Source organism: Cervus canadensis, chromosome 24, assembly GCF_019320065.1.
Source record: "Cervus canadensis isolate Bull #8, Minnesota chromosome 24, ASM1932006v1, whole genome shotgun sequence".
Lineage (NCBI taxonomy): Eukaryota > Metazoa > Chordata > Mammalia > Artiodactyla > Cervidae > Cervus > Cervus canadensis.
In genome coordinates, this window is record NC_057409.1 from 21,515,373 (window position 1) to 21,540,768 (window position 25,396).

Here is a 25,396-nt window from a genome sequence, read left to right on the forward strand (position 1 = left end):
TAGGATCTTGCATGATATAAGCATTAAATTAATGTCAGTTGCTATTGTGATCTCTTTATGATTGTTTACATCTATCTTCCTTGCATTGTGCACATTCTTAAAAACCAGCTATCCTAGAATTTCAGAACTTCCCCAAAGAGCTCTTGAAGCTTTATTCTGCATTGGGATCAATAATCCGGCTCGGTAACTTGGCAGCAAGTGTCTTTCTAAAGCCTATTTTCTTGATGCTTCTGAATCACATGTTTAGGGAGGACAGAATACCAGCAAAATTCCTTTCAGAAGAATTGGCCTGGATGGTGCCAATGAGGCCAACCAAAACCAATGGATACACTAATAGGGTTTGGAAAACTATGACTCACAGGTCAAATTTGGTCCTCTACCTGTTTTTATAAATAAAAGTTTACTGGAAAACTGTCATAGTCATTGGTTTAAGTTTTATTGAAGTTACTTGCACACTTTAGTAGCAAAGTTGAGTAGCATAAATGGAGACCTTATGGTCCCCAAAGTCTAAAATAAGGAACATCTGAACATTTTTGCTGACCCGTGGACTAAAGCAGCAGTCCCCACCATTTTTGGCATCAGGGACTGGTTTTGTAGAAGACAGTTTTTCCAAGGATTGGGACAGGGGATGGTTTGGGGATGATTCCCATAAGGCACGCACTACCTAGATCTCTCACATGCACAGATCCCAGCAGGGTTCATGCTTCTCTGAGAATCTAATGCTACTGATCCGACAGGAGGTAGCGCTCAGGAGGTAATGTAAATGACGGGGAGTGGCTGTAAATACAGATGAAGTTTTGCTTGCTCACCCACCACTCGCCTCCCAGTTCCTAACAGAACACAGACCTGGTCTGTAGACCAGGAGTTGGGGACCCATGAACCAAAGGGTTAACTGGGATACCTGAGTAGGGAAAAACAGGTAAAGTGGAGGTTTTTAAAAGGCAGAGCTGCAAAATGATGCTTGAATGCCAATCTGTAATTTTCTTCCAAATTCTATCTTGTGCCTATATTAAGAAGGAACTCAAACTAGCAGTGGAGGGGAAGATTCAACTGTATGACTAGGATAAAAATGAAAATTTTGCATTATAAATGATTATAAACTTCTCTTCTTCACTTCCCAAGGAGGAAGAATGCTGCGTTGCATGGCTAGTCTAGGGACCTGCTGTCTTGCGCAAAGTACAGGTACTATGCAAAGAATGAAGGCCAGAAATGATCCTCTATTCCTCCCCATAAAACCCCAGTATTCACTTATCTTGATCTACACAATAAAGAGCTTATCCAGACAGCAGGGGAGTGGAGAGAGGAGAGCAGGGTTGTCTGGTAATGGGAAGAAGAATCATTATGTCAGGTTTTCTGAATGAAATGGCCCTTAGGCTATTCTTTGAGAGATTCCAGAAAAGATCTGTACCACTTTGCAGATATTCCAAGTGGCTAAATTCTCATTTGTTTGAATGGGACTCTGTGCCAAGATCTGGCCATTATTTGGCTATTTTTAATTTGATATATATAAATCATTCCAGAAGGTGCATTAAATGCTAGAATCATAGAGAGTACAATGAAAGAAAATAAGATAGAATAAATAATAGTGTCTGTGAAAATCAGAGAAGTTGTCAGAGATACTGCTTGAACTGTCTCGAAGGAATCATAGGAACCTAAGACACAGGATCATGAATGGCTCGAAGTACAAGGCTGAACTTGTGGGGGAACCACTCATCCTCTATGGCTGGAGAGTAGTGGTCCCTCTAGCAGTATTTATATTCCATTTAATCCTCACTACTGTCTGGAGAAGGAAATGGCAATCCACTCCAGTATTCTTGCCTGGAGAGTCACATGGATAAAGGAGCCTGGTAGGCTACAATACATGGGGTCATAGAGAGTCAGACATGAATGAGCAACTTCACTCACTCACTCACTCACTGTCTGGCAAAGAGGACATTACAACTGATTTTCATCAAGGAGGAAACAGATAATTTGAGGATAAATAAATTTGACTAAAATTATACAATATAGAGTACCATTATTTGCATTTTCACTTAATATTGTATAAATGATGACCCATTTTGGTGACATTTTCCCAGGTGTTAAATACTGAATGGAGATTATATTGGTAACACTGAAAATTTAGCCAATCTGGATATTCCTTAATATTCATCCATCTATTTGGAGTTTTGTGGGGAAAATTGTAGGATGAGAAGCACTTTATTTATTCAGAGACATTAGTAGGTTTTTTAACTTCCTGTTTCTCTTATCCAAGGTTCTATATTTTATTGCCCAACTGTCTTCTGTTTTCTCTTATCCACCAAAATTTAAACTAAAAGAGATAATTTAGATCAGTTATAGCAGGAAACTAGTTTGACTTCTCTTTCTAAGTTCAGCAATTATTTGCTACATGACTTCAGGAAACCCACTTTTCTGCTGGTTGACATTATATAGTGATCTACATCTGAAAAAAAAAAAATGCAAAACTGATCTCTTACCAGCCCATTGCCATTCGCTTTAATTCACAATCTCTTTGTCTCTTATATGTTCCCTTAAAAGAATACTGATTTATAACCTATTTATTATTAGGAATGGGTGTAACAAATCATTCACAGTAAAGCAAAATTGACTAATGCTGATGGGTTCAATAAAAGACAGAAATGGTAGGGACCTAACAGAAGCAGAAGACATTAAGAAGAGGTAGCAAGAATACACAGAAGAACTGTACAAAAAAGATCTTCATGACCCAAATAATCATGATGGTGTGATCACTCACCTAGAGCCAGACATCCAGAAATGGGAAGTCAAGTAGGTCTTAGGAAGCATCACTATGAACAAAGCTAGTGGTGGTGACAGAATTCCAGTTGAGCTATTTCAAATCCTGAAAGATGATGCTGTGAAAGTGCTTCACTCAATATGCCAGCAAATTTGGAAAACTCAGCAGTGGCCACAGGACTGGAAAATGTCAGTTTTCATTCCAATGCCAAAGAAAGGCAATGCCAAAGAATGCTGAAACTACTGCACAATTGCACTCATCTCACACGCTAGTAAAGTAATGCTCAAAATTCTCCAAGCCAGGCTTCAGCAATACGTGAACTGTGAACTTCCAGATGTTAAAGCTGGTTTTAGAAAAGGCAGAGGAACCAGAGATCAAATTGCCAATATCTTCTGGATCATTGAAAAAGCAAGAGAATTCCAGAAAAACACCTGTTTCTGCTTTATTGACCACGCCAAAGCCTTTGATTGTATGGATCACAATAAACTGTGGAAAATTCTGAAAGAGATAGGAATACCAGACCACCTGACCTGCCTCTTGAGAAACCTGTATGCAGGTCAGGAAGCAACAGTTAGAACTGGACATGGAACAACAGACTGGGCTGTATATTGTCACCCTGCTTATTTAACTTATATGCAGAGTACATCATGAGAAACTCTGGGCTGAAGAAGCACAAGCTGGAATCAAGATTGCTGGGAGAAATATCAATAACCTCAGATATGCAGATGACACCACCCTTATGGCAGAAAGTGAAGAAGAACTAAAGAGCCTCTTGATGAAAGTGAAAGAGGAGAGTGGAAAAGTTGGCTTAAAGCTCAACATTCAGAAAACTAAGATCATGGCATCTGGTCCCATCACTTCACAGCAAATAGATGGAAAACAGTGGAAGCAGTGTCAGACTTTACTTTTTTGGCTCCAAAATCACTGCAGATAGTGATTGCAGCCATGAAATTAAAAGATGCTTACTCCTGAAGGAAAGTTATGACCAACCTAGACAGCATATTAAAAAGCAGAGACATTACTTTGCCAACAAAGGTTCGTCTAGTCAAGGCTATGGTTTTTCCAGTGGTCATTATGGATGTGAGAGTGGGACTGTGAAGAAAGCTGAGCACTGAAAAATTGATGCTTTTGAACTGTGGTGTTGGAGAAGACTCTTGAGAGTCCCTTGGACTGCAAGGAGATGCAACCAGTCCATCCTAAAGGAGATCAGTCCTGGGTGTTCATTGGAAGGACTGATGCTAAAGCTGAAACTGCAATACTTTGGCCACCTCATGCGAAGAGTTGACTCACTGGAAAAGACCCTGATGCTGGGAGGGATTGAGGGCAGAAGGAGAAGAGGACGACAGAGGATGAGATGGTTGGATGGCACCACTGACTCGATGGACATGAGTTTGAGTAAACTCCGGGAGTTGGTGATAGACAGGGAGGCCTGGCGTGCTGCAATTCATGGGGTCGCTAAGAGTTGGACATGACTGAGCGACTGAACTGAACTGAGCGCAGAATTGATGCTTTTGAACTGTGGTGTTGCAGAATACTCTTGAGAGTCCCTTGAACTGTAAGGAGATCCAACCAGTCCATCCTAAAGGAAATCAGTCCTGGGTGTTCATTTCAAGGACTGATGCTGAATCTGAAACTCCAATACATTGGCCACCTAATGCAAAGAGCTGACTCATTGGAAAAGACCCTGATGCTGGGAAAGATTGAGGGCAGAAGGAGAAGGGGACGACAGAGGATGAGATGGTTGGATGGCATCATTGACTCAATGGACATGGGTTTGGGTGGACTCCAGGAGTTGCTGATGGACAGGGAGGCCTGGTATGCTGCGGTTCATGGGATCACAGAGAGTTGGACACGACTGAGTGACTGAACTGACCGAACTGATATAATTATACTAATATGTTGTCTTTTCATTCACCTTATAAAGACTAGATCAATGCAAGCCAAAAGAATAATCTTATACTTTTGAGATGTATGTGTGTATTAGTGGCTCAGTTCATGTCTAACTCATTGTGACCCCACGGACTGTAGCCCACCAGGTTCCTCTCTCCATGGGATTCTCTAAGCAAGAACACTGGAGTGAGTAGCCATTTCCTTCTCCAGAGGATCTTCTCAGTCCAGGGATCCAATCTGGGTCTCCTGCATTGCAGGCAGATTCATTACCATCTGAGCCATCAGAAAATCCCTGGTTATATTATATTTGTTGTTGTTGTTCAGTCACTCAGTCTTGTCTGACTCTGCCACCCCATGGACTGCACTACACCAGGCTTCCCTGTCCTTCCCCATCTTCTAGAGCTCTCTCAAACTTAGACCCACCGAGTTGGTGATGCCATCCAACCATCTTGTCCTCTGTCATCCCCTTCTCTTCCTGCCTTCAATCTTTCCCAGCATCAGGGTCTTTTCTAATGAGTTGGCTCTTCACATCAGTTGGCCAAAGTATTAGAGCTTCAGCTTCAGCATCAGTCCTTCCAATGAATATTCAGGATTGATTTCCTTTAGAATTGACTGGTTTGATCTCTTGCAGTTGACGGGACTCTCAAGTCATGTATTGATCTCCTTGCAGTCCAAGGGACTCTCAAGTGCTAAGTTGTCCAACACCGGTTATATTGAAAAAGAGATTTTCACAGATGCTAAGAGTTACACTAGCCTCCCCTCAAATTACACCATATCACTAACTTCCTATTAACTCATGAATGCTGCTGCTGCTGCTGCTAAGTCATGAATAAGTTCTCATAATACAAATTAATATTCAATAAATCATCCAAATATATTTATTAAGCATATACTGTGCCAGGTGTTGAAGATACAGTAAAGTGAAGCCAAGGCCCTGTCTTCATGCGGGGAACATTTCGTTTATAAGAGCTAATGTTCATTTAGTGTTACAAGTCCTGTTTTAAGCCCTCTGCATGCCCGATGTCATTGGTTTCTTATAACAACATGAGTTGTAGACACTATCATCATCACCATTTTATCATAGAAAAATCTGCAGCCCAGAGAATTTAAGTACTTAGCACATGATCACACAGCCAGAAGGAGGTAGGAACAAAAATATAGCCTGAAAAGAAATCTGATGCTGCAAATCACCTGCTGTATTATTCTATGGGTTCAGATGAAAATATTGAAGAAGTAAAAAAAGAAAAGAAAAAAGAGATAGGTATAACATGAAACTAATTTTATTTTGACATAATTTTATTTAAAAATTAAAATTTTATTGATTTCAATTATTTTATTTTGATTTCAATTATTAAGAATTTATGTCTGAAAATCTACCTCATTTTTCTTCATTTGGATCTTCCCACTATAATGAATTTAAACTTGAATTTAAATATTAGTATTCTCTCACACACTCCACACACACTAATGGTTTCATTGTCTCTTAATCCACCCTCAAACCAAAAATTAGACATTTATATAACATGTATATTGAATTAGTCTAATTTCATTATTAAAAAGTATTTGTATAGTTTGTTACAGTAGCTGTTAAAATCTATTAGAATGCAAGTCTTACTGCTTGTATAAAATCTAAAAATAAAACAAATCTAAAACCCCAAACATTTATCTCTGCTTGTATACCACTGGAGCTTTCCAATCTGCCATAGGACAAAAGATGTGAATCCTTAAATGTATTAGATCAACCTCTTTTTAAAGGCCCATTTTCCAACAGAAACTTAACAATAGAAAGCCATCTTTAATTTTCCCTTTTCCATTGTTTCTCCTTCCAAGTGTGTGTCAAGAATTTAATTGCAGCAGGAAATTAACCAGTCATAAAATACTGTACTTGTGCCCTTGCCTGCTAAAGCAGAGTGCACTAAATAATTTGCTTAATGGCCTCTAACATGAGACCTCAATTTAATAACCAAAGTGCCTTGACTTGTTGGATAAATTCCTGGTGAGAAATGCTCTGTGTATAATCCATCAAAACATCAATGGATCAAACACACACGCCCACACAGAAAATGAAAATAAAAATAGAAATTCTGATATGCCAAGTTAACTAGTTTGAAACAAACCATATAGATGACCTTTTGTATGAATGCACAAACTTCCGCTGGGTCTGATTGACTCCACAGTGGGAAAGAACATGATCACTCCAAAGACACATATTTGCCAGGCACCTGACATGTTTCTGTCTCCTTTTTATTAAAGCCCTATCTCTTAAAAAAATCAATGTCTATTGTCGAGGTTGCTAAAAATTTGGTTTCTAGAAAACCAACGTTACCGTAGTGATTAAGTGCCACTTTAGGCATACAACTTTGAGTCTGATGGAAATAACTTCAAATTATTTTTGGCTTATTTTGCAAAACTAGGACTCTTTTAATGACTACTCTTGACAAGTGTTTTGCAAACTTACTTATTAATTCAGAGACTAGAGAAGAAAGGAACATAGTCTGGCATTTTAGTGACCAGGCTAAGATTACCCTGATCTCTTCGGGAATTTCACTTTTTTCCTTACTTTTTATCTAATTTATTTCCATTTGATGCTTTGATTTTAGGAGGACATATAAGCCATGGACAATAGAGGATTCTTCGTACAGTTTATATGTGTGGGTTGTATTATTTATGTGGCTATTTGTTTTGGTTAGAGATGATAATTAGTGCTAAATACTAGAAATTGAGGCTAGAGATCATATATAGAAAGTATGCAAATGGGGCTTTTGATGAATTTGACATCCTTGTACCTGAGAAAAAAATAACTTGATGAAATTTTAATTCATTGTCCCACTATCATTTTTAATATAAAGTAACATTTTCTTCATTCATTTTAAAAAATCTATCTGATTGAATTTAGAAGGAGTGAGGGAAATGCTTTTTTTCTTCCAAAGTTCAGACACAAATATAAAAAAAAAGTAATGAAAAGTTGATTTTCAGGTCTGATCTTAAATATATGGAATTGTATTTCATCAAGTATCTTGGGAATTATATGGTCCACTTGAGGAATAAAATGTCTCCAAATCAATAAAAATATTATCCTTTAACTACATGGATCATGAATGAAGAAAATAAATTATCTTTTTTAGAAAATTTTCTAAAGTGAAGATTTTTGTTGTTGTTCAGTTGCTCTGTTATGTCTGACTGTTTGTGACCCCATGGACTGCAGCACACCGGGCTTCCCTGACATTCATGATCCATGTAGTTAAAGGATAAGATTTTTATTGACTAAATTGACTGCTCCGGGAGTTGAAAGTGTTTCCATTACATGCTAATTCTTGACTCCCAGGATATGCTGCATCATTATCAGGGCCTAATAGAACGAGGTGACTCAGACAGTAAAGAATCCACCCTCAGTGCAGGAGATCTGGATTCAGTCCCTGGGTTGGGAAGATCCCCTGGAGAAGGGAATGGCTACCCACTCCAGTATTCTTGCCTGGAGAATCCCAAGGACAGAGGACCCTGGCTAAGTCCATGGGGTTGCAAAGAGTCAGACATGACTGAGCAACTAAGACTTTCACTTTATCAGGACCTAACAGGAGCTGCTAGTTGGCACGTGGAGATAATTTTTATTGCATCAGTTTGATTATTCTGAGCTGGTTCATTAAGATGAGTTTTATCTGTGTGACTGAGGTAACAGAACACACACGCATTATTAAAGCACACCTTTAGAAGCGTTCAGGCCACAAGAGGGTGGCTACGTCCATTCTTCCACATGTTCATTGAGCCCATTTCATTTTGTTCCCAGGTTATCATTTCTACAATAGTTCATACATGCCATCAAGCCTGGGCTGAGCTCCTCATTCAACTCTGGGGTGACAGAGGTCATCCTGTTTTCGTGTTAACTAAATCACAGTCTGTCTCAAACCAAGATTGCCAACTGTGTTAAATTAAAGATAGAGGTTCTTTGCTGAAGGCAAGTTACACTGGGGATTGTGTTGACACCTTTAAGCTGACTTCTTTTCAGAATTTGAAGTCACATTGAAATGGAAAGGCTTGGGCAGATAGGGTCACGGCATTAATGACAAATCCACAAGCAGCATTCTTCTTAAACCCAATACCAGCCTAATCTTTCATTCTTCCACTTTAATGCAATCATGGGACAGCACAGGCTTAGTGTTCCCACCTCATTTCAAAATGCTCTCTTACATGCATGATATCTCCTTAGAGATTTTTTAATCTTGTAAGGAGTGATAGAAGACTTTCCCTTCCACTATAGGTGGGAAAGCGAATGCTTTTGTTTGCAGGTCGTATGTAAAACTGATGGACTTCTTCAGAAAAATTACATGTTATCAATTCAAACCAGAGTCTCACAAAGACATATTATACCATGTCTTCAAAAGGTATCTGTTTTATAGACACACTACCATGTGTAAAACAGATAATCAGGAAAGTCCTACCATATAGCACAGGGAACTCTACTCAATATTCTATAATAAACTATATGGGGGAAAAGGTGAAAAAGAATAGATATATGTATCTATATAACTGAATCACTTTGCTACTTGAAACTAATACAACATTGTAAATGAACTATATCCCCATATAAAATTTAAAAAGATGTTTTAAAAGTATCTGTTTATAATAATCAATGCTCTGACAGCTAGCTATGGGGAAGTAGGTTAGTTATGGTATTTATCAGTAAATAGAATTGTTCATGGGTAGAAACCAGACTAGATGCTGTAATTAAAGTATTCATTGAAAAAAATTCATGGAAGTATCTAGTTACTGTGTTTCCTGTTCCCTTTTATCTTCCTTATCTTAGGCCTGTTTTTCCATGATGGATCTCTTTACACTACAGTAATGCTCTCATCTGGCTTTGCAAGCTCTGTATTGACTGCACACTTTTCTGGTTGTATTTTTAACTGACACTTTTGCCAATGATATTTCGTTGGATTCCTCCCTGTCAGTTTATTTTTGGCAGATTGGTTCAGTGTCCTATTCTCTTATTTCGCTGTCCAGTTATCTATCGTTCTGGCTGCTGGTGGTTGCGTTCATTCAGACACACATCATTCTTCTCTTTCGCCTGTTTAGCCCAGTCTAACCTGTGAAAAAATTCATCATGAGTCAGGGGAAATTCAGCATGGCATGTATTATCGGTATTGTGTTTTGAGTGGCAGGCGACCAACACTTAGGGAACAATTTATCTACCTGAATTGGGCTAGACATCACTAATGCACATGGCAGATTGATTGTATGATTCTAGTGGACGTATTCTTTATTAATGAGATTCAGTATGATTTGCTAAAAAGCCTTTTACTAGGCAGTCATTTTCTATCCCCCTCCCCCATCACTCTTTATTCCATTTAATCTGTTGAACCATGTACCATGTTTTGAAAATGTATTTCTCTCCTCTATTTTTATTTGAAATACCTAGGCTTTTTAAAAATAATTGTGCACAAACTGAACAAAGCACACATACATACACACACACACCAGATTGGAATTGAAGTGTATTATAAAACACAGGAACGAAGGAAAGCAATTAAAATCCTAAAAAGACATTAAGGAAAAATAAAAATAAAACTCTATCAAAAAGACATAGTTTAAATGAAATTTGGCATTTGAAAGAACTAATTTCTAGAAACGAATGTGTCTGTACTAACAAGAGTTGCAAAGTACATGGGATTTCTTTCTAAAAAGATGTTATTTGTACTGATCTGCTGAGAGTTGGAATTTGCTGAGGTTTTGGACCTTCAAAAAGAGCTCTGTAAAAATCGTGAGAAAAGTCATAAACTACCCACCTCTTAACCTTTTGCTTCATTATCCAGAGGCCACAAGGCAGAAGAGAATAATGTTTATCCATTATAATGAGTTGTCTCTAAAATGCTTTAAAGATAACAGGAAAGTAAATTATTTCAGATTCTAGTCTCACTGTGATCAAACACTCCCTACAATATAATTTCAAACTTGGTAGGGGAGGAGGGTAAAAAAGGAAGCCATCCCCCTTCTCTTGAGAGAAGAGTCTGTTCATCCTCTCATTTCTACAAACATGTCTCCCCATTGTCTTTTCAAAAAAAGTTCTCCATTACTGCTTTCTTTTTTTGTGTGTAAATCACAAAATGCTATCTCTCCCTAAACAAAATAAAATGCCAGCTGCTGAAAGAACAATGTTTCCTTAAAAATGATCTATAAAATAACTTGTTCAACAAATGATATCTAGTCCTGTTTCATCATTTAGCTCCAAAATAAATACTATTTCAATTGTGTATTGTAACAGGCTTCAGAGCATTTTTAAAGTTTGTTTAAATTATATGTGTGTCTGTGCTTAGCTGCTCAGTCATGTCTGATTCTTTGCAACCCCACGGACTGTAGCCCACCAGGCTCCTGTGTCCATGGGATTCTTTAGGCAAGAATGCTGGAATGGGTTGCCATGCCCTCCTCCAGAGGGTCTTCCCAACCCAGGGGTCGAACCCAGGTCTTCCTCACAGCTGGCGGATTCTTTACCGATTGAGCCACCAGGGTGCAACAATCTAAAAACAAGCATCCTAGGAGGTTAAGAACCCCTCTAGGAAAATTCTCAAAGGCTCAAGTGTCTGCATGCAATTCTGGTTCTCTTTTAAAAAGGGCTGGGCAGGTCAGAGTTACAATTACTACATCAAGGGGTTTAAAAGGAAGAAGAGTTCTTTCCTGGTGTGAAGGGCAGGTGGAGGCTTTCATGTGATTAGTCTCCCGAGTAAGTCTCAAAATAATAGGAAGCTGAAATCTTTTAGCAGTATTTACAGTGCCATGTTGAAAACATGTTGCTCTCCAGAAGTCAAATAATGAAGTATTTTTAAAAAATATTTTAGCTTATATCTCTTGTAGACATTAAGTTGTCATTTTATCTTCATGAGTCATTATTCCTTTCTTTGTTTAGCTTTAGCCCAAGGGTTATAAGCAGTTTCTTCACAGGAAGTATGCATCTCCATGAAAAAAGTCAAAATTTAGCTGCTCAGATGCCAAGAGGGAAAACTTTCAGGGTAGTTCCCTGTAAATATCTGGAAATTCATTAATGATTTACACTTCAAATATCACATACTGTGCTAGCTTATTTACTGTTCCTATAGGAAATAGATCATCAGTGAATGGACTAAGTTTGATATAATTTTATATGACAAACATTTCAAAACTTACTACACACAAGAGGCAACTTCTCTGCTCTTAAAAACCAGTTTAATAATTAAGACTAAAACTACCAATTAGTGCATCCTTTTGAATCTATTTATGTGCCAAAATCTTTCAGCCCTCATATAATTTTAACTATTTTAGGAGAAGAAACAAAAATATGTGTACATGGTGAAGATGAAACAAAAGGAAGAAATTCACATTTGAGGTCTGGGTATATGTGTCATTTCACTCAAAGCAAACAGTCCAATTTCTTTCCTCGTGTTGCTTTCTACCTAAATGGAGATAGATTTTTTTATTAATTTATAATTAATAATTATGTCATTATTAATGTAGCTATATTATATGATGAAGATGAAGGTCATAATGTTGACTGTGAAAGCAAATATAGTGATGATAATAATAATACTAACAATAATGGCAGCTACCAATTCTAAGCAGTTATGATACATTGACTACTCCACTGGTTGTTCCATGTGAGTTGTATCTTTATTTCTCTTAAGAGTACAAGAAAGGGAATATTATTATTTATAATTAACAAGTGAGTTAATGTCACTTTAAGGATTAAGGACCCCTTTATGGGTCTCACCTTAGTTAGAAAGTAGAAGAAACCAATCCTACCTTCCACCTGGGCACCAGGATTTTCCCACTACTTAGTTATCCTCTCCTGTGGCCTAACACACACACCATTACTCCCTGCCCGCCAACACACACACAACTTTACTCTGAATTTGCATCTTACAACAGGATGATAACCCTGGTTTATCGAAATACCTCAGGACAGGGAAAATGTCCCATGTGTATCAGTTAACAAACTACTTATCTATGTCTCCATCATCTCAAAAAGGCCATAAATAAACATGGCCAAAGCCACCCATTGTTAGAGCATTTTTACTTTTTAACAATGTCGAGTATTCTGCCAGTCTACACCTGCCTTTCATCTTGCTTCTAAAATTATAGGATGAGGGTGGTTCTCTCTGTCTTAACTGGAAAGCGTCCGAGAGTGTGGATCACGTAGCTATTAGAATCGAGATCACTTACTCCACTAAATCTGCACAAAGGCAGAGACCTTCAGGCAATTTTTCATTTTCTCTGGTTAATCTACACATTTGCCCTTTGCTGAATAAACACTAAAAAAAAAAAAAAAAAAAAATTATTTCTTCAAATTTAAGTATGTGTGTGTACAATTTTGAGTTTTATAAAAGTATTTCAAATTTCTATGCAATTTTTCAATCCCAAACCCACAAAACATCAAAAATGAAACATGAAATTCTCATAGATACCAACAAACCATCAAAAGCCTGAGAAATCTCAATATGCCCCAAACATTTCTCACCAAAACCCTTTTTCTGCTGTCTTCACCATGCTAGCTAATGGGAATGTCTTACTTTATCTTGCTTTCACACCCCACAGCCAATCTGTCTCCAAATTTCACCAACTCTACCCTCAAAATGCACCTCCAATTCCACCACTTCTCCCCCCTGTCCAGCGCTGCTGCTCTGGTCCACGCCACCGTCTGTCCGCCTCATGATGGTTTTTACAGTCTCCCAGCTGATGCTCCTGCACCACAGAGCAGCCAGAATGAGCCTCCTCTCTATTTGGGAGTCAGTTTACGGCATTCTTTCTTCCCAAACCCTTCAACAAATCCTCCTCTCATCTCAACTGAGTAACAGCGACCTCCATGGTCAGTGACATCCATAGTGTGACATCCATAGTGAGCCTTTTCCTGGTCCATCTATGTACCCCTGCCCTCTTCATCCACATCCTTGGCTTCAATGTCCTTATTTCATTTTTTTCCACATAACTCATCAAATTTTAACTTACTCTCTACTTTACTTGTTTATCGTCTGTCTCTCTCACCCAACACATAACAGATTATAAATCTTATGAGGACAAGCTTCTTTTTTTTTTAAACTATTTGTTCACTGCTTTATCCCAAGCACCTAGAACTATACCTGAGTTGTGATAGACATTCAGTAAATGCTTAATGAAAAACTTAACAAAATACTGCACAACACATATAAATGCCACCATGATAGAAAATTATCAAGTCTTCTTTGTAAAGCTCTTCTTCACTGCTGAACCGCTTCATTTTGTATTCAAACATCAGGATATGCTGAGTGGTATACTTAGTCCCAAATCAGAGACTAAAATGCAATTTACTAATTAAAATAATGGATTTTAAATGCTGGTCTTTTTATTTTTAAAATAGCTTCCTTGTGCCTCTTAATGAAAATGCTTTTCTTAAAAAATATTGTTCCCTCTGCTTCCTGGCAGGCTAGTTATATTCATATTGTAGCATGGCTATGAATATTCTGTCCTGTACTTCCAAATATGACTGTTATTCAGAATAACTTTTCTCCAGAGGCATGTGTTTCAAGCAGAGATTCATTTTGGGAGAGGAGCTTGATTTTCCTTCTATCAGTGCATGATTAAAATTAATTTCAAGGTGACCCATACATTTATAATGAAGGTGTTTTCTTTCAGGCTATGTCAAAGTTGGACAGAAGCCTTGGAGCTATTTTATTAGCATGCTCAGCCTATGCTCTAGCTGTTTCATTTGTTACATTAGACATGTTCTCTAAGCTATATTGCATTTTTAGTAGTTACAAAAGTCCCCTGACTCATACCCTAGCTCCATAATAATTTCTTTTCCTTGTCTGGATTTTTGAACCTTTTCCAAAGGCTATGTTTACTTAAAGATTGAGAATATCCTCTGATAGCCTAAGAGTATAAAGAAAAAGCCTTAAACTAAAAACTATTGCCCCATTAATCTATAACCATCTCTAAATATTTAACACTGCTTTTGAAAGAAAGATTACCTTATGCTTTCCAATGGGTTTCTTTTCAATGATTCAGGTAGCCGTAGGTTTGGATGTTTGAAAGGTCCATTCTTTGCTGTGATATCCTCCCTGTAAGAGCTTAATTCTCAGGCTGACTGACAGTTGCACATGGGATTGTGTTCTAAAAAGCTCCTCCTCTTGCCAACATCTGTCTATTTATTTCAGATATAGAACAGACACTGAGCTTCTTCAAATGTAAAGTCAACACTAGGTCCCAGATGTAATTAAAGTTGCAACAACCAGAGGGATAAATACTCTCCAAAAGGTACATAAGAAGAATAAAGTCTTACCTTAACCTGAGCCATTAAAGGTCCCTCTTAATGTGACCTCTAAGTGCCCTCACAGGTGACAGTGAAAAACCTACAATCACCTCTATTACAAATATAGATGCAATATGAATTGTAGAAAGATGAATACTGATGTTAGCATAAATCCTCTTAGGACTGCGACAACCCTTACTGCAAACAGGAGGCCAGCAGTCAGACACCATTCTGACTTACAAAGTGAACTGGTAAAACAACCAAAATGGACAAATTTAGTCCTTAGGCTAAATGGGGAAAGTTAATATTAATGAGCCTAAGTGGTGTCCTTAGATACAAGTTCATTAATATTAACTCCCTTCCAGCATTGAAAATATAGAACATTTTTAATAAATCAATTTATTTAGGATCACCCTTGTAGATTTGGCTTCTGGCTCAATAAAGAGCAGTGAAGGATGGACGAGGCAAATTATTGAATTCTTTATTCTTATTGTAGGGTCCTATGAAATAAAAATATCCACATAAATTTGTACTATAATAAAAATTACTCCAGTGTCTAGATATCTTGTTTAAACTTTGAAGAAAGAAATCTAGATGCACAATTTTAACAACAATAAAAAAAAAATAAGCAAAGCAGCTTGTGGTCCTCTGAAATGATGAATAGAAAAGTGATTGGAATTAATCACAAACACAAGAGGAAGCTGAAATTAGAGAGGGTTATCAAGATACTGTCCACTGTTTAATCTCACCCCCTTATAAACACATTAACCTTCTTTTCTCTGCCTGAGCCCTGAGTCCTACAGCAAAATTAGGTCAGAAATTCACATCAGATCAGATCAGCTGATTCATTCCAGCACGACCCTGACACGCTGCAGATTTGGGTTTCGTTCTAGATAGACGAATATGGCTGAAGGCTTGGTGGGTTTGTTTCCTATGCTCTAAGCGTTGGAGCTAGAGCTGCCTGTAGAGTCATTTCTAAGGCTAACAGTAGAGTATTCCTAAAAGTTGACATGGTAGTGTTTCTGAGCTCTGGTTCATTTAACTGTCTCCACTTCACCTAACAAAGTGAGCATCCATTTTCATGCACAAACAGGGCATTTCATTTTCCCACATACCTGCAATTAAGTCAAACCTAAGAAGATTACCTATCCGTGACTATTCACATTGCACTGAATGGATATTTCTCTCACTCAAATGCTCTTCAGTAAATGCTCCCTATTTCCATAAAGTCTTCTGCCGCAAATCATCAGTATGATTCCAGAAGCCATAACAATCTAAAGAGGATTTATGTAACTACTAACATTTCTCTAATAAGAGCTCTCAATGTAATTATGTCTTTGGGTAATCATTTCAAATAGCAACCAATTCTAAATTTTGGTATCACAGTCATTTGCTTTCTAAGTAGAAATGCTTTAGTAAATAGGAAGCAAATATTTTCTTTAATTTTATTTTTAGTTATTTTTTTTCTCTATTGTCTAAAGGATGAACTTTCCTGGCCTTTTGTTTCTTTTGACTCACAGAGATACTGAAATCTTCAAATATAAATGGCTCCCAAGTATATATCTTAATATACAATTGCATGTATTTTTTTTAAAGGAGCTGTAACTAATCTAATTCTGTTTCTGACTGTCACTTTTAAAGAGGAAATATAACCTCATATAGATCCCTTGAGGGCATCCATAGGGAATAGAGACATTCCTAATCAGCCTAAGTAGTCCTTTGTGTCAGAACCACTTTGCTAAAATCTAGAGCTGTCTTCCAGACTTGCAATGTTAGGGGGAATTTCACTAATGTAGCATTTGTTTTATTAGAAAAAAATATTTGACCCCTTTCTTTAATAGAAAACGTACTTAGAAAGATATGTACTGGGAACACATTTTCCAGGAGCTTTTTTGAAATAAAGGATATGTCCTATATTGTTTGCAAAATACTAATCATTTTACTAACAGTAAAATGAGACAATGCAAGAATGAATTCCAGAATCCAGATAGAAAAAATTCACATGAAGAGAGAAGCCTCAAGCCTAAGCATGAATCATTGGGTTTACCAGAGGATCTTTTTATTGCTCTTCTTGATGTTACTGGTAGAGTGACTCTTCAAAGGAGATCTTACATTAATAGGTACACATAAGTACTGCCTTACCTGGTGTCTGTAACCAGCCTGTTCTCATTTGTGAGTTGCCGCCCCTTAGTGACTAGTGCCTATGTGTGTCAATGGTTCAATATATCTATTATCCTTGTGTCCTAAACATCCCTCTTCACCCACACATGTAACAAACTAGAGTTTTCTAACATACTTCAAGTGATCTCACTAGTCTGAAATGATAGGTTTTGCATGTTTGTTTTCTGATATTTTTTTTAATAAAAAAGAAATCTCATTTAACAATGCCTGCAGAAAACCATTAGAATTTTAACATAGCAGAAATGATGAGCTACTGGAATATTTCTCATTCTCCATTAACTTTTCGCCTTTTGAGTCTTTCTCTCTCTTTCCCACCAAATGTTATTTGGAGCTGTTGAGTAAAGTACTGAGAATCACTTTTTATTTATTTAAAATTTTCTATCCAATAAGATTTTTCAGTCAAATCCCATTTGAGAAATGGAAGTGAAAGTATAAGGAAGTTAGTAGCAAAAAATGGGTTCGACAGTTTGAAAATAAGTAATTGGGCTCAGAAAGCCCAAGTGACTTGGAACACTGAGAATGTGATGAGGAGATTTTTTCCTAAGCGCTCAGTGTTTTAAGCTTCCAAGCTTCAACACAAAAGGCATTTCAGCACATATGTGATCTAGAAGGTCAATCACAGGAAATCCTATTTCCATTTTTTAAGCAATCCCTGGCAGTCTGCACATTTCTGAAATTGCAACTGGCATATTTCACAGAGAATTATCATCAATGCCTTTTCAAGGTCAAACATGCCCCATCTTTAGATTTTCAGCATTTACATTAAATCATAGTATATATTAAAACGAGCATTCAGCAGATGTGACAAAGAATTTTAATTGATTAGACTGTGTTTATTAATATCATGTTGAATTTTATGTATAATGACATAAATTGCATGTTAAAAGTATTAAAATATGTGTGAAATTTAGATGTGGATATTCTGCCTTGGTTACCATCTCTGCAACCTCAAAATGCCTGTGTGACCAGAATCTTGCTAAGGAGTTTTCAAAAATTTTTAAAATGAACTTCCTATTAGCAAAGTTGAAGCACTCTAAAAATGTACTATAAGAATATTCTATACAATATTTAAAATTTATTATATCCTTTAATTTTCAGAATCCCAGAACATTTGTCCCCATACGAACAATATAAATTGAATTTGAACATTTCAGCAGGTACTGAGATGGAATAATTTGAGAGCCCCATCCCAAACACAAGGGGGCCTTGAACCTCCTCCCCCTGCCCAGTCATGACTGTTCTGGCTCCTTTCATGATTCTCCAGCTCCTCCCACTGCATCATCCAGAAACTTCTTTGTATGTCCCCACACTGCACATGTGTGTGTGTTAGTCCCTCAGTCATGTCCAACTCCTTGCAACCCCGTGGACTGTAGCCCGCCAGGCTCCTCTGTCTATGGAATTCTCCAGGCAAGAACACTGGCGTGGGTACTCATTTCCTCCTCCAGGGGATCTTTCTGACCCAGGGATTGAACCCAGATCTCCTGCACACTGCTCACGAGCCCTGCTTTTATAAAACAAAGCCATCTGAGCAACATGGATGGACCTAGAGACTATCATACTAAGTAAATCAGACAGAAAAAGACAGATATTGTATGACATCATTTATATATGGAATGTAAAAAGTGATACCAATGAGCTTAATTTACAAAATGGAAATAAACTCACATACATAGAAAACAAACTTATAGCTATCAAAGGGGAAAGGAGGGGATTTTGGATTAGGAATTTAGGATTAAAATGTATACACTATTATATATAAAATAGATAAACAACAAGGACCTACTGTATATCATAGCATATCACTATTCTCTATACTCAGTATCTTGTGATAACCTGTAAAGAAGAGAATCTGAATACATATATATATAATATAAAATAGATAAATAGCAAGGACCTACTATATATCACAGTATATCACTATACACTCAATATCTTGTGATAACCTAAAACAGAAAAGAATCTGAATATTATATATACATAATATTTATGTAATATATATATATAGGTATATAAGGGGCTTCCCAGGTGGCACTAGTGGTAAAGAACTTTCCTGCCAATGCAGGAGACAAAAAAGAGATGCAGGTTCGATCCCTGGGTCAGGAAGATCCTCGCCCACCCTCGCACGCCTTCTCACACTCTCGCAACCCACTCCAGTATTCTTGCCTGGAGAATCCCATTGACAGAGGAGCCTAGCAGGCTACAGTCCTCGGGGTCTCAAAGGGTCAGACACGACTGAAGCGACTTAGTATGCACGCATATATATCTTAATCACTTTGCTGAGGACCTAAAACATTGTAAATCAACTGTACTCCAACAAAAAGCAAAACAAATGAAAAAAGAAAATCATCTGAAAAGTTTCCAAATTTAGGAGATTTTACTAGTGTTTTGCTCCTTCCAAAAATATTTACATTTTAAATTCCAGAAAAATATTTGATGAAAGACTGTAGGAGAGAGTAGGTAAAAGTTACTGATAGCAAGAGACATACTACATCTTTTGATTCCTAGCACGTGTGACGGCTATGGTACAATAATAAAATGGTGTGTGAGGAGCCAGGTTTGGGGCCGCTTCACGCAGGAATAGTCATCCGTTCATTCATCGTTCAGTCACCCATACATTGTAACTGAGCAGTCTGTGCTCCAGTCTGAAACACTTGAGATCCCATCCCTTCCCACCTACTCAAGGACATAATCACAGTAATTTTTCCTTCCCTCTCCTAAGTCATTAACATTTCCCTTTCTATTGTAATCATTTATATCAGCATTTCAAATAAGCTAGCTTTCTCTCTTCTTAAAGGAAAAAAACAGGAAAACAGAACACCATAAACCTCTCTTCCTCCTTCAACTACTCTCCGTATGTGTGAATTTTATTTAACATCAAAAATCCCTACAATAATTTTCTATTATTTTCTTCCTTGGGTGGCAGACCTGGGTTTGATCTCTGGGTCAGGCAAATCCCCTGGAGAAGGAACTGGCAACCCACTCCAGTGCTCTTGCTTGGAGAATCCTATGGACAGAGGAACCCAGAGGACTACAGTCCATGGGGTTACAAAGTTGGACATGGCTGAGCGATTAACACACACACATTTTCTTCTTTGTTTCAATTCTTATTTTTCCATCCTCTCATGAACATAACACCACTGGGTTTTGTCCCCAGCCCTCCATCAAAACTTTTCTGGTCAGCACCAATGTGGTAAAAAGCATCGTTCAATCCTCAGGCTTCAATATATTTGGCCCACCAGTAAAATCTCTCTTCTTTAATCCCTTTTGTCATTTCACTCTGATGCAACACCCACTTTGGTGGTTCTCTTATCTCACTACCTCATCTTACTGGATTCTTCTACTGTTCCTGTTATGTAAGCAATTACATGCCCCCAAGGAACTGTCCTGGGTGCTTTTATTCTATCTAATTTTAGGTCCTAGGGATTCTTAACTAGACTCTTGACTGCAATATCTGTGACTCTCATATTAACATCCCCAACTTTGATCTCTACCATGAATCCTGGATCCAATTGCCCATCCAGAATTCTCCATTTGAATATCTAAAAGGACTCCCAACATTGGCGATGAAAACTGAACTTCCATTCCCCCACCATTCAACCTAAACTTACTTCTCTTCAAATCTTTAGCATTTCATTAAGTGTAAGCATCATTCTTCTAGTTGTCTTGGATAAAACCAACACATAACAACAGAACCCAGGACAACAGCAAAACACACTTGAGAACCATCTTCAGTTCCTTTCTTTTATTCTACTTCTACTTCTCACCAGTTAGAAAATTCTAATGGTGCCCATAATTTTAGTATTTTATGACACCTCTACTAGTATCACCCTACTCCAAATGACCACCATTTCTCACATGAATCACTGCAAAAGTTCTCTCTGAATTCCCTGCATCCAGTTATACCCCATCCATCTATTCAACCCATGGAAACCATAGTCATCATTGTGGGATGGTGAGTTAGGGCACGTCATTCTTATGTTCAAAAATCTTCTGTAATCTTTCTTCTATCAGAGTAAAACATAAGTGTTTATAAGGCTTTGTATTACCTGATGGTCCACTACCAGTCTGAAATTAAATTACCGCCCCCAACCTCAGTATTTGCTCGGTCACCACAGGACACCTTGCCCTTGGAGCACACCAAACTTTGTGTCCTCTGCCGAGAACCCTCTTGCCATAGATAGCCACATATGGTTCATGTCTCCAGCGACAGGCTCCCAGTGTCTCATACTCCTGCTCAGATGTTGCAGGATCTCAGAGTTCTTTCCTGGAGTCTATTCTTATCTTCCTCATCTTGGCTTGTTTTACAGGGTAAAAAACTGTTACTACCTGTTGTATACATTTATTTAAACATATCTTTCATGTTGCCTCTCCTTTACGCTTCTTTCAGAATGTAGTCTTTTATAACCAGGAACTTTGTTCTGTTTATTGATATTTCATAAAAGCTTAGGGTTTCCCAGGTGGCGCCTGTAGTAAAGAATCTGCCTGTCAATGCAAAGAGACGTAAGAGATGCAGGTTCGATCGCTGGGTTGGGAAGACCCCCTGGAGAAAGGCACGGCAACCCACTCCAGTATTTTTGCCTGGAGAATGCCATGGAAGGAGGAGCCTGGCGGGCTACAGTCGATGGGGTCACAAAGAGTCAGAAGCGACTGAAGCGACTTAGCACACACACATAAAAGCCTAGAACATTTCCTGGCATTCAGTAAAATTCCAATAAATATTTTACCAATCAATGAATACATTTGACAGCAAGTTATTGGGATGGCCCAAAAACTGCATTTGGGTTTTTTCCATAAGACATTATGGAAAAACTCATACGAACTTTTTGACCTAGTAATTATTGAGCAATAATTTGGCTTAAGATTCTGTTCTTAGAACTGCACAGTCACTTACCTAAATTCCTATTCCTGTTCCCTGAGCTATAGACTTCTTGGAATTATGTCTCTTTGAACACTTGACCACCTAAGAATGAGTCATTTTTGCTGTCTTAACATCTATAGATCTTTAGATAGAAACTTTCTGAAGGTTGTAGATGAAACACAGAATCTAATAGTACAGTGATAAGCACACTGTGGGTGCTCTGTATAGTCTAATAGAACAATTCAGCAAATAATTCTGTCCCTATGTTTAGAGAAAATAATGAATTCATGAGTTTTAATGGCAAGATTGGGAAACTGTAGATTTTATATATGAAGTTATTTTAAAAATCATGAGTTTCCTTTCTTGTTTGAGTTTCAGAAATATTAGACTCACAGAAGTAATTTAAAATGTTCATATACATATAGAAGTTTATCAGAGGTACTTTGCAGAAAAAAATTTATTGTAAGAAAGGAACCTGTGATGTCAACTAAAACTGGGTAGAAATAAACAACATCTTACAAAAAGCATATGTGATTATTAACATGTTTATGAAGCATGCAATTTTATAAATATTTGGGCATTTGGTAATAGAATGGATTTCTATTTTAATAGTCCAGAGAAAAAGATGGCACTCTTTCACAATGATCCTCTAGAAAAGTTCTTTCTATACTTTTGTTTCCAAGTCTCTCTCCCTGTTTCTCTCCCTCTTCTTCCGCATCAGTCATTAAACGATTGGAGTAGTGCATCCTTACTTTGCTTCTTTATGAGAATGAATGTATGTGTGTGTATGTTTGTCATTTAGTCATGTCCAACTCTTTGTGACACCATGGACTATAGCCTGCCAGGCTCCTGTGTCCATGGAATTCTCCAGGCAAGAGTAGTGAAGTGGATAGACAGTTCCTTCTCCAGGGGATCTTCCTGACCTGGGGATTGAATCCAGTTTCTTGCATTGCAGGCAGATTCTTTACTGCCTGAGCCACCAGGGAAGCCCATAAGAATGAATAGTCCACCTTAAAAGAATATTTTCTTTTTCTTCATATTATAGTGTTCATAGAGAGTAAGCAAAAGGATTAATTTCAGATTAGATGAAAAATCCACCAACTATCAAGACAGCTTACTATTACCATTCAGTTATCCAGGCAATTGATGGATTAATTTCCTGAATTCTGTCTCTTTGCCCTTAAAAAATGTACTTCATTGAATAAATAGGACTCCATCAAACACACATTTCTACCTATACCCCTACAATATATACACTCAGAAAATGCTGAACATTTTTTTGGAAAAATCAAAAGTTGTGTATCCTTCTTTTGATCTCAATACACTGGAAAATGTAGCCTCAGTTTGGAGGCTGCAATTGAGGCTCATTTGCATGTAGCAGGTAGGTTTTGAAGCATGAAAGTCATTTCATTTGAACAAAGCTGGGACACTTAGCACCAGGCAAGAGATGTAATAGCCACAGAACTCTGCATAGAGACCGCACACTGAAGCTTCCACTTCAGAAACTCACAAAAGTCTAATTGACAAGTCTTTGCATAGAAAGATGAACTCTATTATAAGATAAGGATGATACAAAGACCTTTAAAGGTAGGCATTTTTCATTAAACATTAAATAAGTGTGTGTTCCCTTAAGCTTTTATCAAGAGATTGTTCAGTATGAACTTTTATTTAAAGGAAACTGAATTTTTTCTTCATCCCATCTGCACCTCCATAATCATAACACAAAAGTAAACAACTTTTGTTAACTAAGGCAAGAGTCCTGTCCCTAAGGTGGGTTGTTTTCTGTTACAGTTGAGGAGACATTTTCACTTTGTCTTTTCAAGTCTAACTTTGGCAAACCCCTTCTTGAGCAGGTGACAGCATCAGAGTCTTTGCAGGACTCACAGACTCCTGGGAGTGAGCAACACTCAGGACACTTTTGTTTATACTTACCGTTTTATTGCTTCTTCCTGTCTTCGGCGTTTTTCATTCTTCTCTTTCAAGTAGGCCAGGTTTGTCTCGTTTCTCAAGCGATCGTTCTCTCGAGCAATGTCTGATGCGTTCTGAATAACCAAGCCATCATAGGCCTTCATCCCCATATCCTCAATGTACTGGAGAAACGTGTCCAAAGGGTCTTCCTCGGGATTGGAGCTCATCATCTTGGAGGATTTCATGTGAAAAGGAACACTTCCTGTGGGATGAGAGCACATTTCACTTTCATCAGAGATGCGGGTAAAAGTAAGGTGTTGCTTATTCTCCTAATATCACATCAGCCCCAAACTCCAGTGACTATGGTAGAGTCTACTTGGAGAAAATGTCTCATTAGAAATCACAGTTGCATGTTGAAAGCAAATATTAAACAAATTTTTCCTGGGTAGCAAACACTTTCCTCAAAGTGGCAAAATGAACAAATCAACATTCAAAGCTCTTGCACTGAAGGGTGATGTGAAGGTGTAAACATTTGGGGGAAAAATAACACAGGTTATGGGCTTATCTGATGGGACAAATGGTGAAGAATCCTCCTGCCAATGCAGGAGATGCAGGTTTGATCCCTGGGTCAGGAAGATCCCCTAGAGAAGGAAATGGCAACCCACTCTGGTATTCTTGCCTGGGAAATCCCATGGACAGAATAGCCTGGTGGGCTACAGTCCATGGGGTAGCAGAACGTCGGACACGACTGAGCACTCATACATCACACTTTGTAAACAGCCACGATTTTGTTTCTCAAAAATGTGTTCATATGCTGATAAGATATATTAGAGTCAAGCTCTAATTTTTTTTTGAACACCATAACAACTTTTCTGTGCAGTTTCAAATAAAAAAATGTAGTAATTTGGAATGAACTTTCTCATTGTGTGTTTTCCTTGCCATTTAAAGTTAAGATGTATGAATCTGAACAATTCATGCAAAATAGAGCAGTTATCAAGGAAATGCATTTTTCTAATATAAGTAGGCTTAGAAATAATCTCTTTTGGGTCCTCCATTATTCTCCAAAATGGCTTCATACTATAACTCAAGAATCATAGATCACCAGAACCATGTTAATACTTTTTTCTGGTCATTCAAGCAATGGCAATTTTGATTATCCTTACTACTTGAAGGATGAAAAACCTGAGCCACAGAAAGGAACTCTGAAAGCCAAAATCAAATCAAAACAAGCTCACCTATAAAATGATGGAAATAATAATGCTTAGCTCACTGATATGAAGATTATGGGACATGATGACTATAGAGAATTTCACATAGAGTTCAACAATAATAAGTGTATACATAGTAAAGCTTGTTGATATTATTGACAGAACAATCATGTAAAATATATATATATATAGATGAAAGGGTAGATAGATAGCCAGCAGGCTATAGAAATCAGCATGGCTTGAAGCAGAAGTATCCAAAGAATCATAGAAATAAATGAAGCCAGGGGATAGAGAAATTGTGTTTGTATCAATCAAAATAGAACTGAGTTTTAATCAATTACATGCAGAAT

The 25,396-nt window shown here is 37.6% G+C and overlaps 1 protein-coding gene across 1 annotated transcript in view; it reads right to left on the minus strand.

Annotated features, from left to right (window-relative positions):
• Positions 1 to 25,396, minus strand: part of NYAP2 (neuronal tyrosine-phosphorylated phosphoinositide-3-kinase adaptor 2) — a 303,388-nt gene that overhangs the window by 269,003 nt on the left and 8,989 nt on the right. The window contains exon 3 of the mRNA XM_043445946.1: positions 23,863 to 24,100. Coding sequence (XP_043301881.1) covers positions 23,863 to 24,083 — 221 coding nt within the window. The 5' untranslated portion in view covers positions 24,084 to 24,100. The remainder of the gene's footprint in view (positions 1 to 23,862; positions 24,101 to 25,396) is intronic.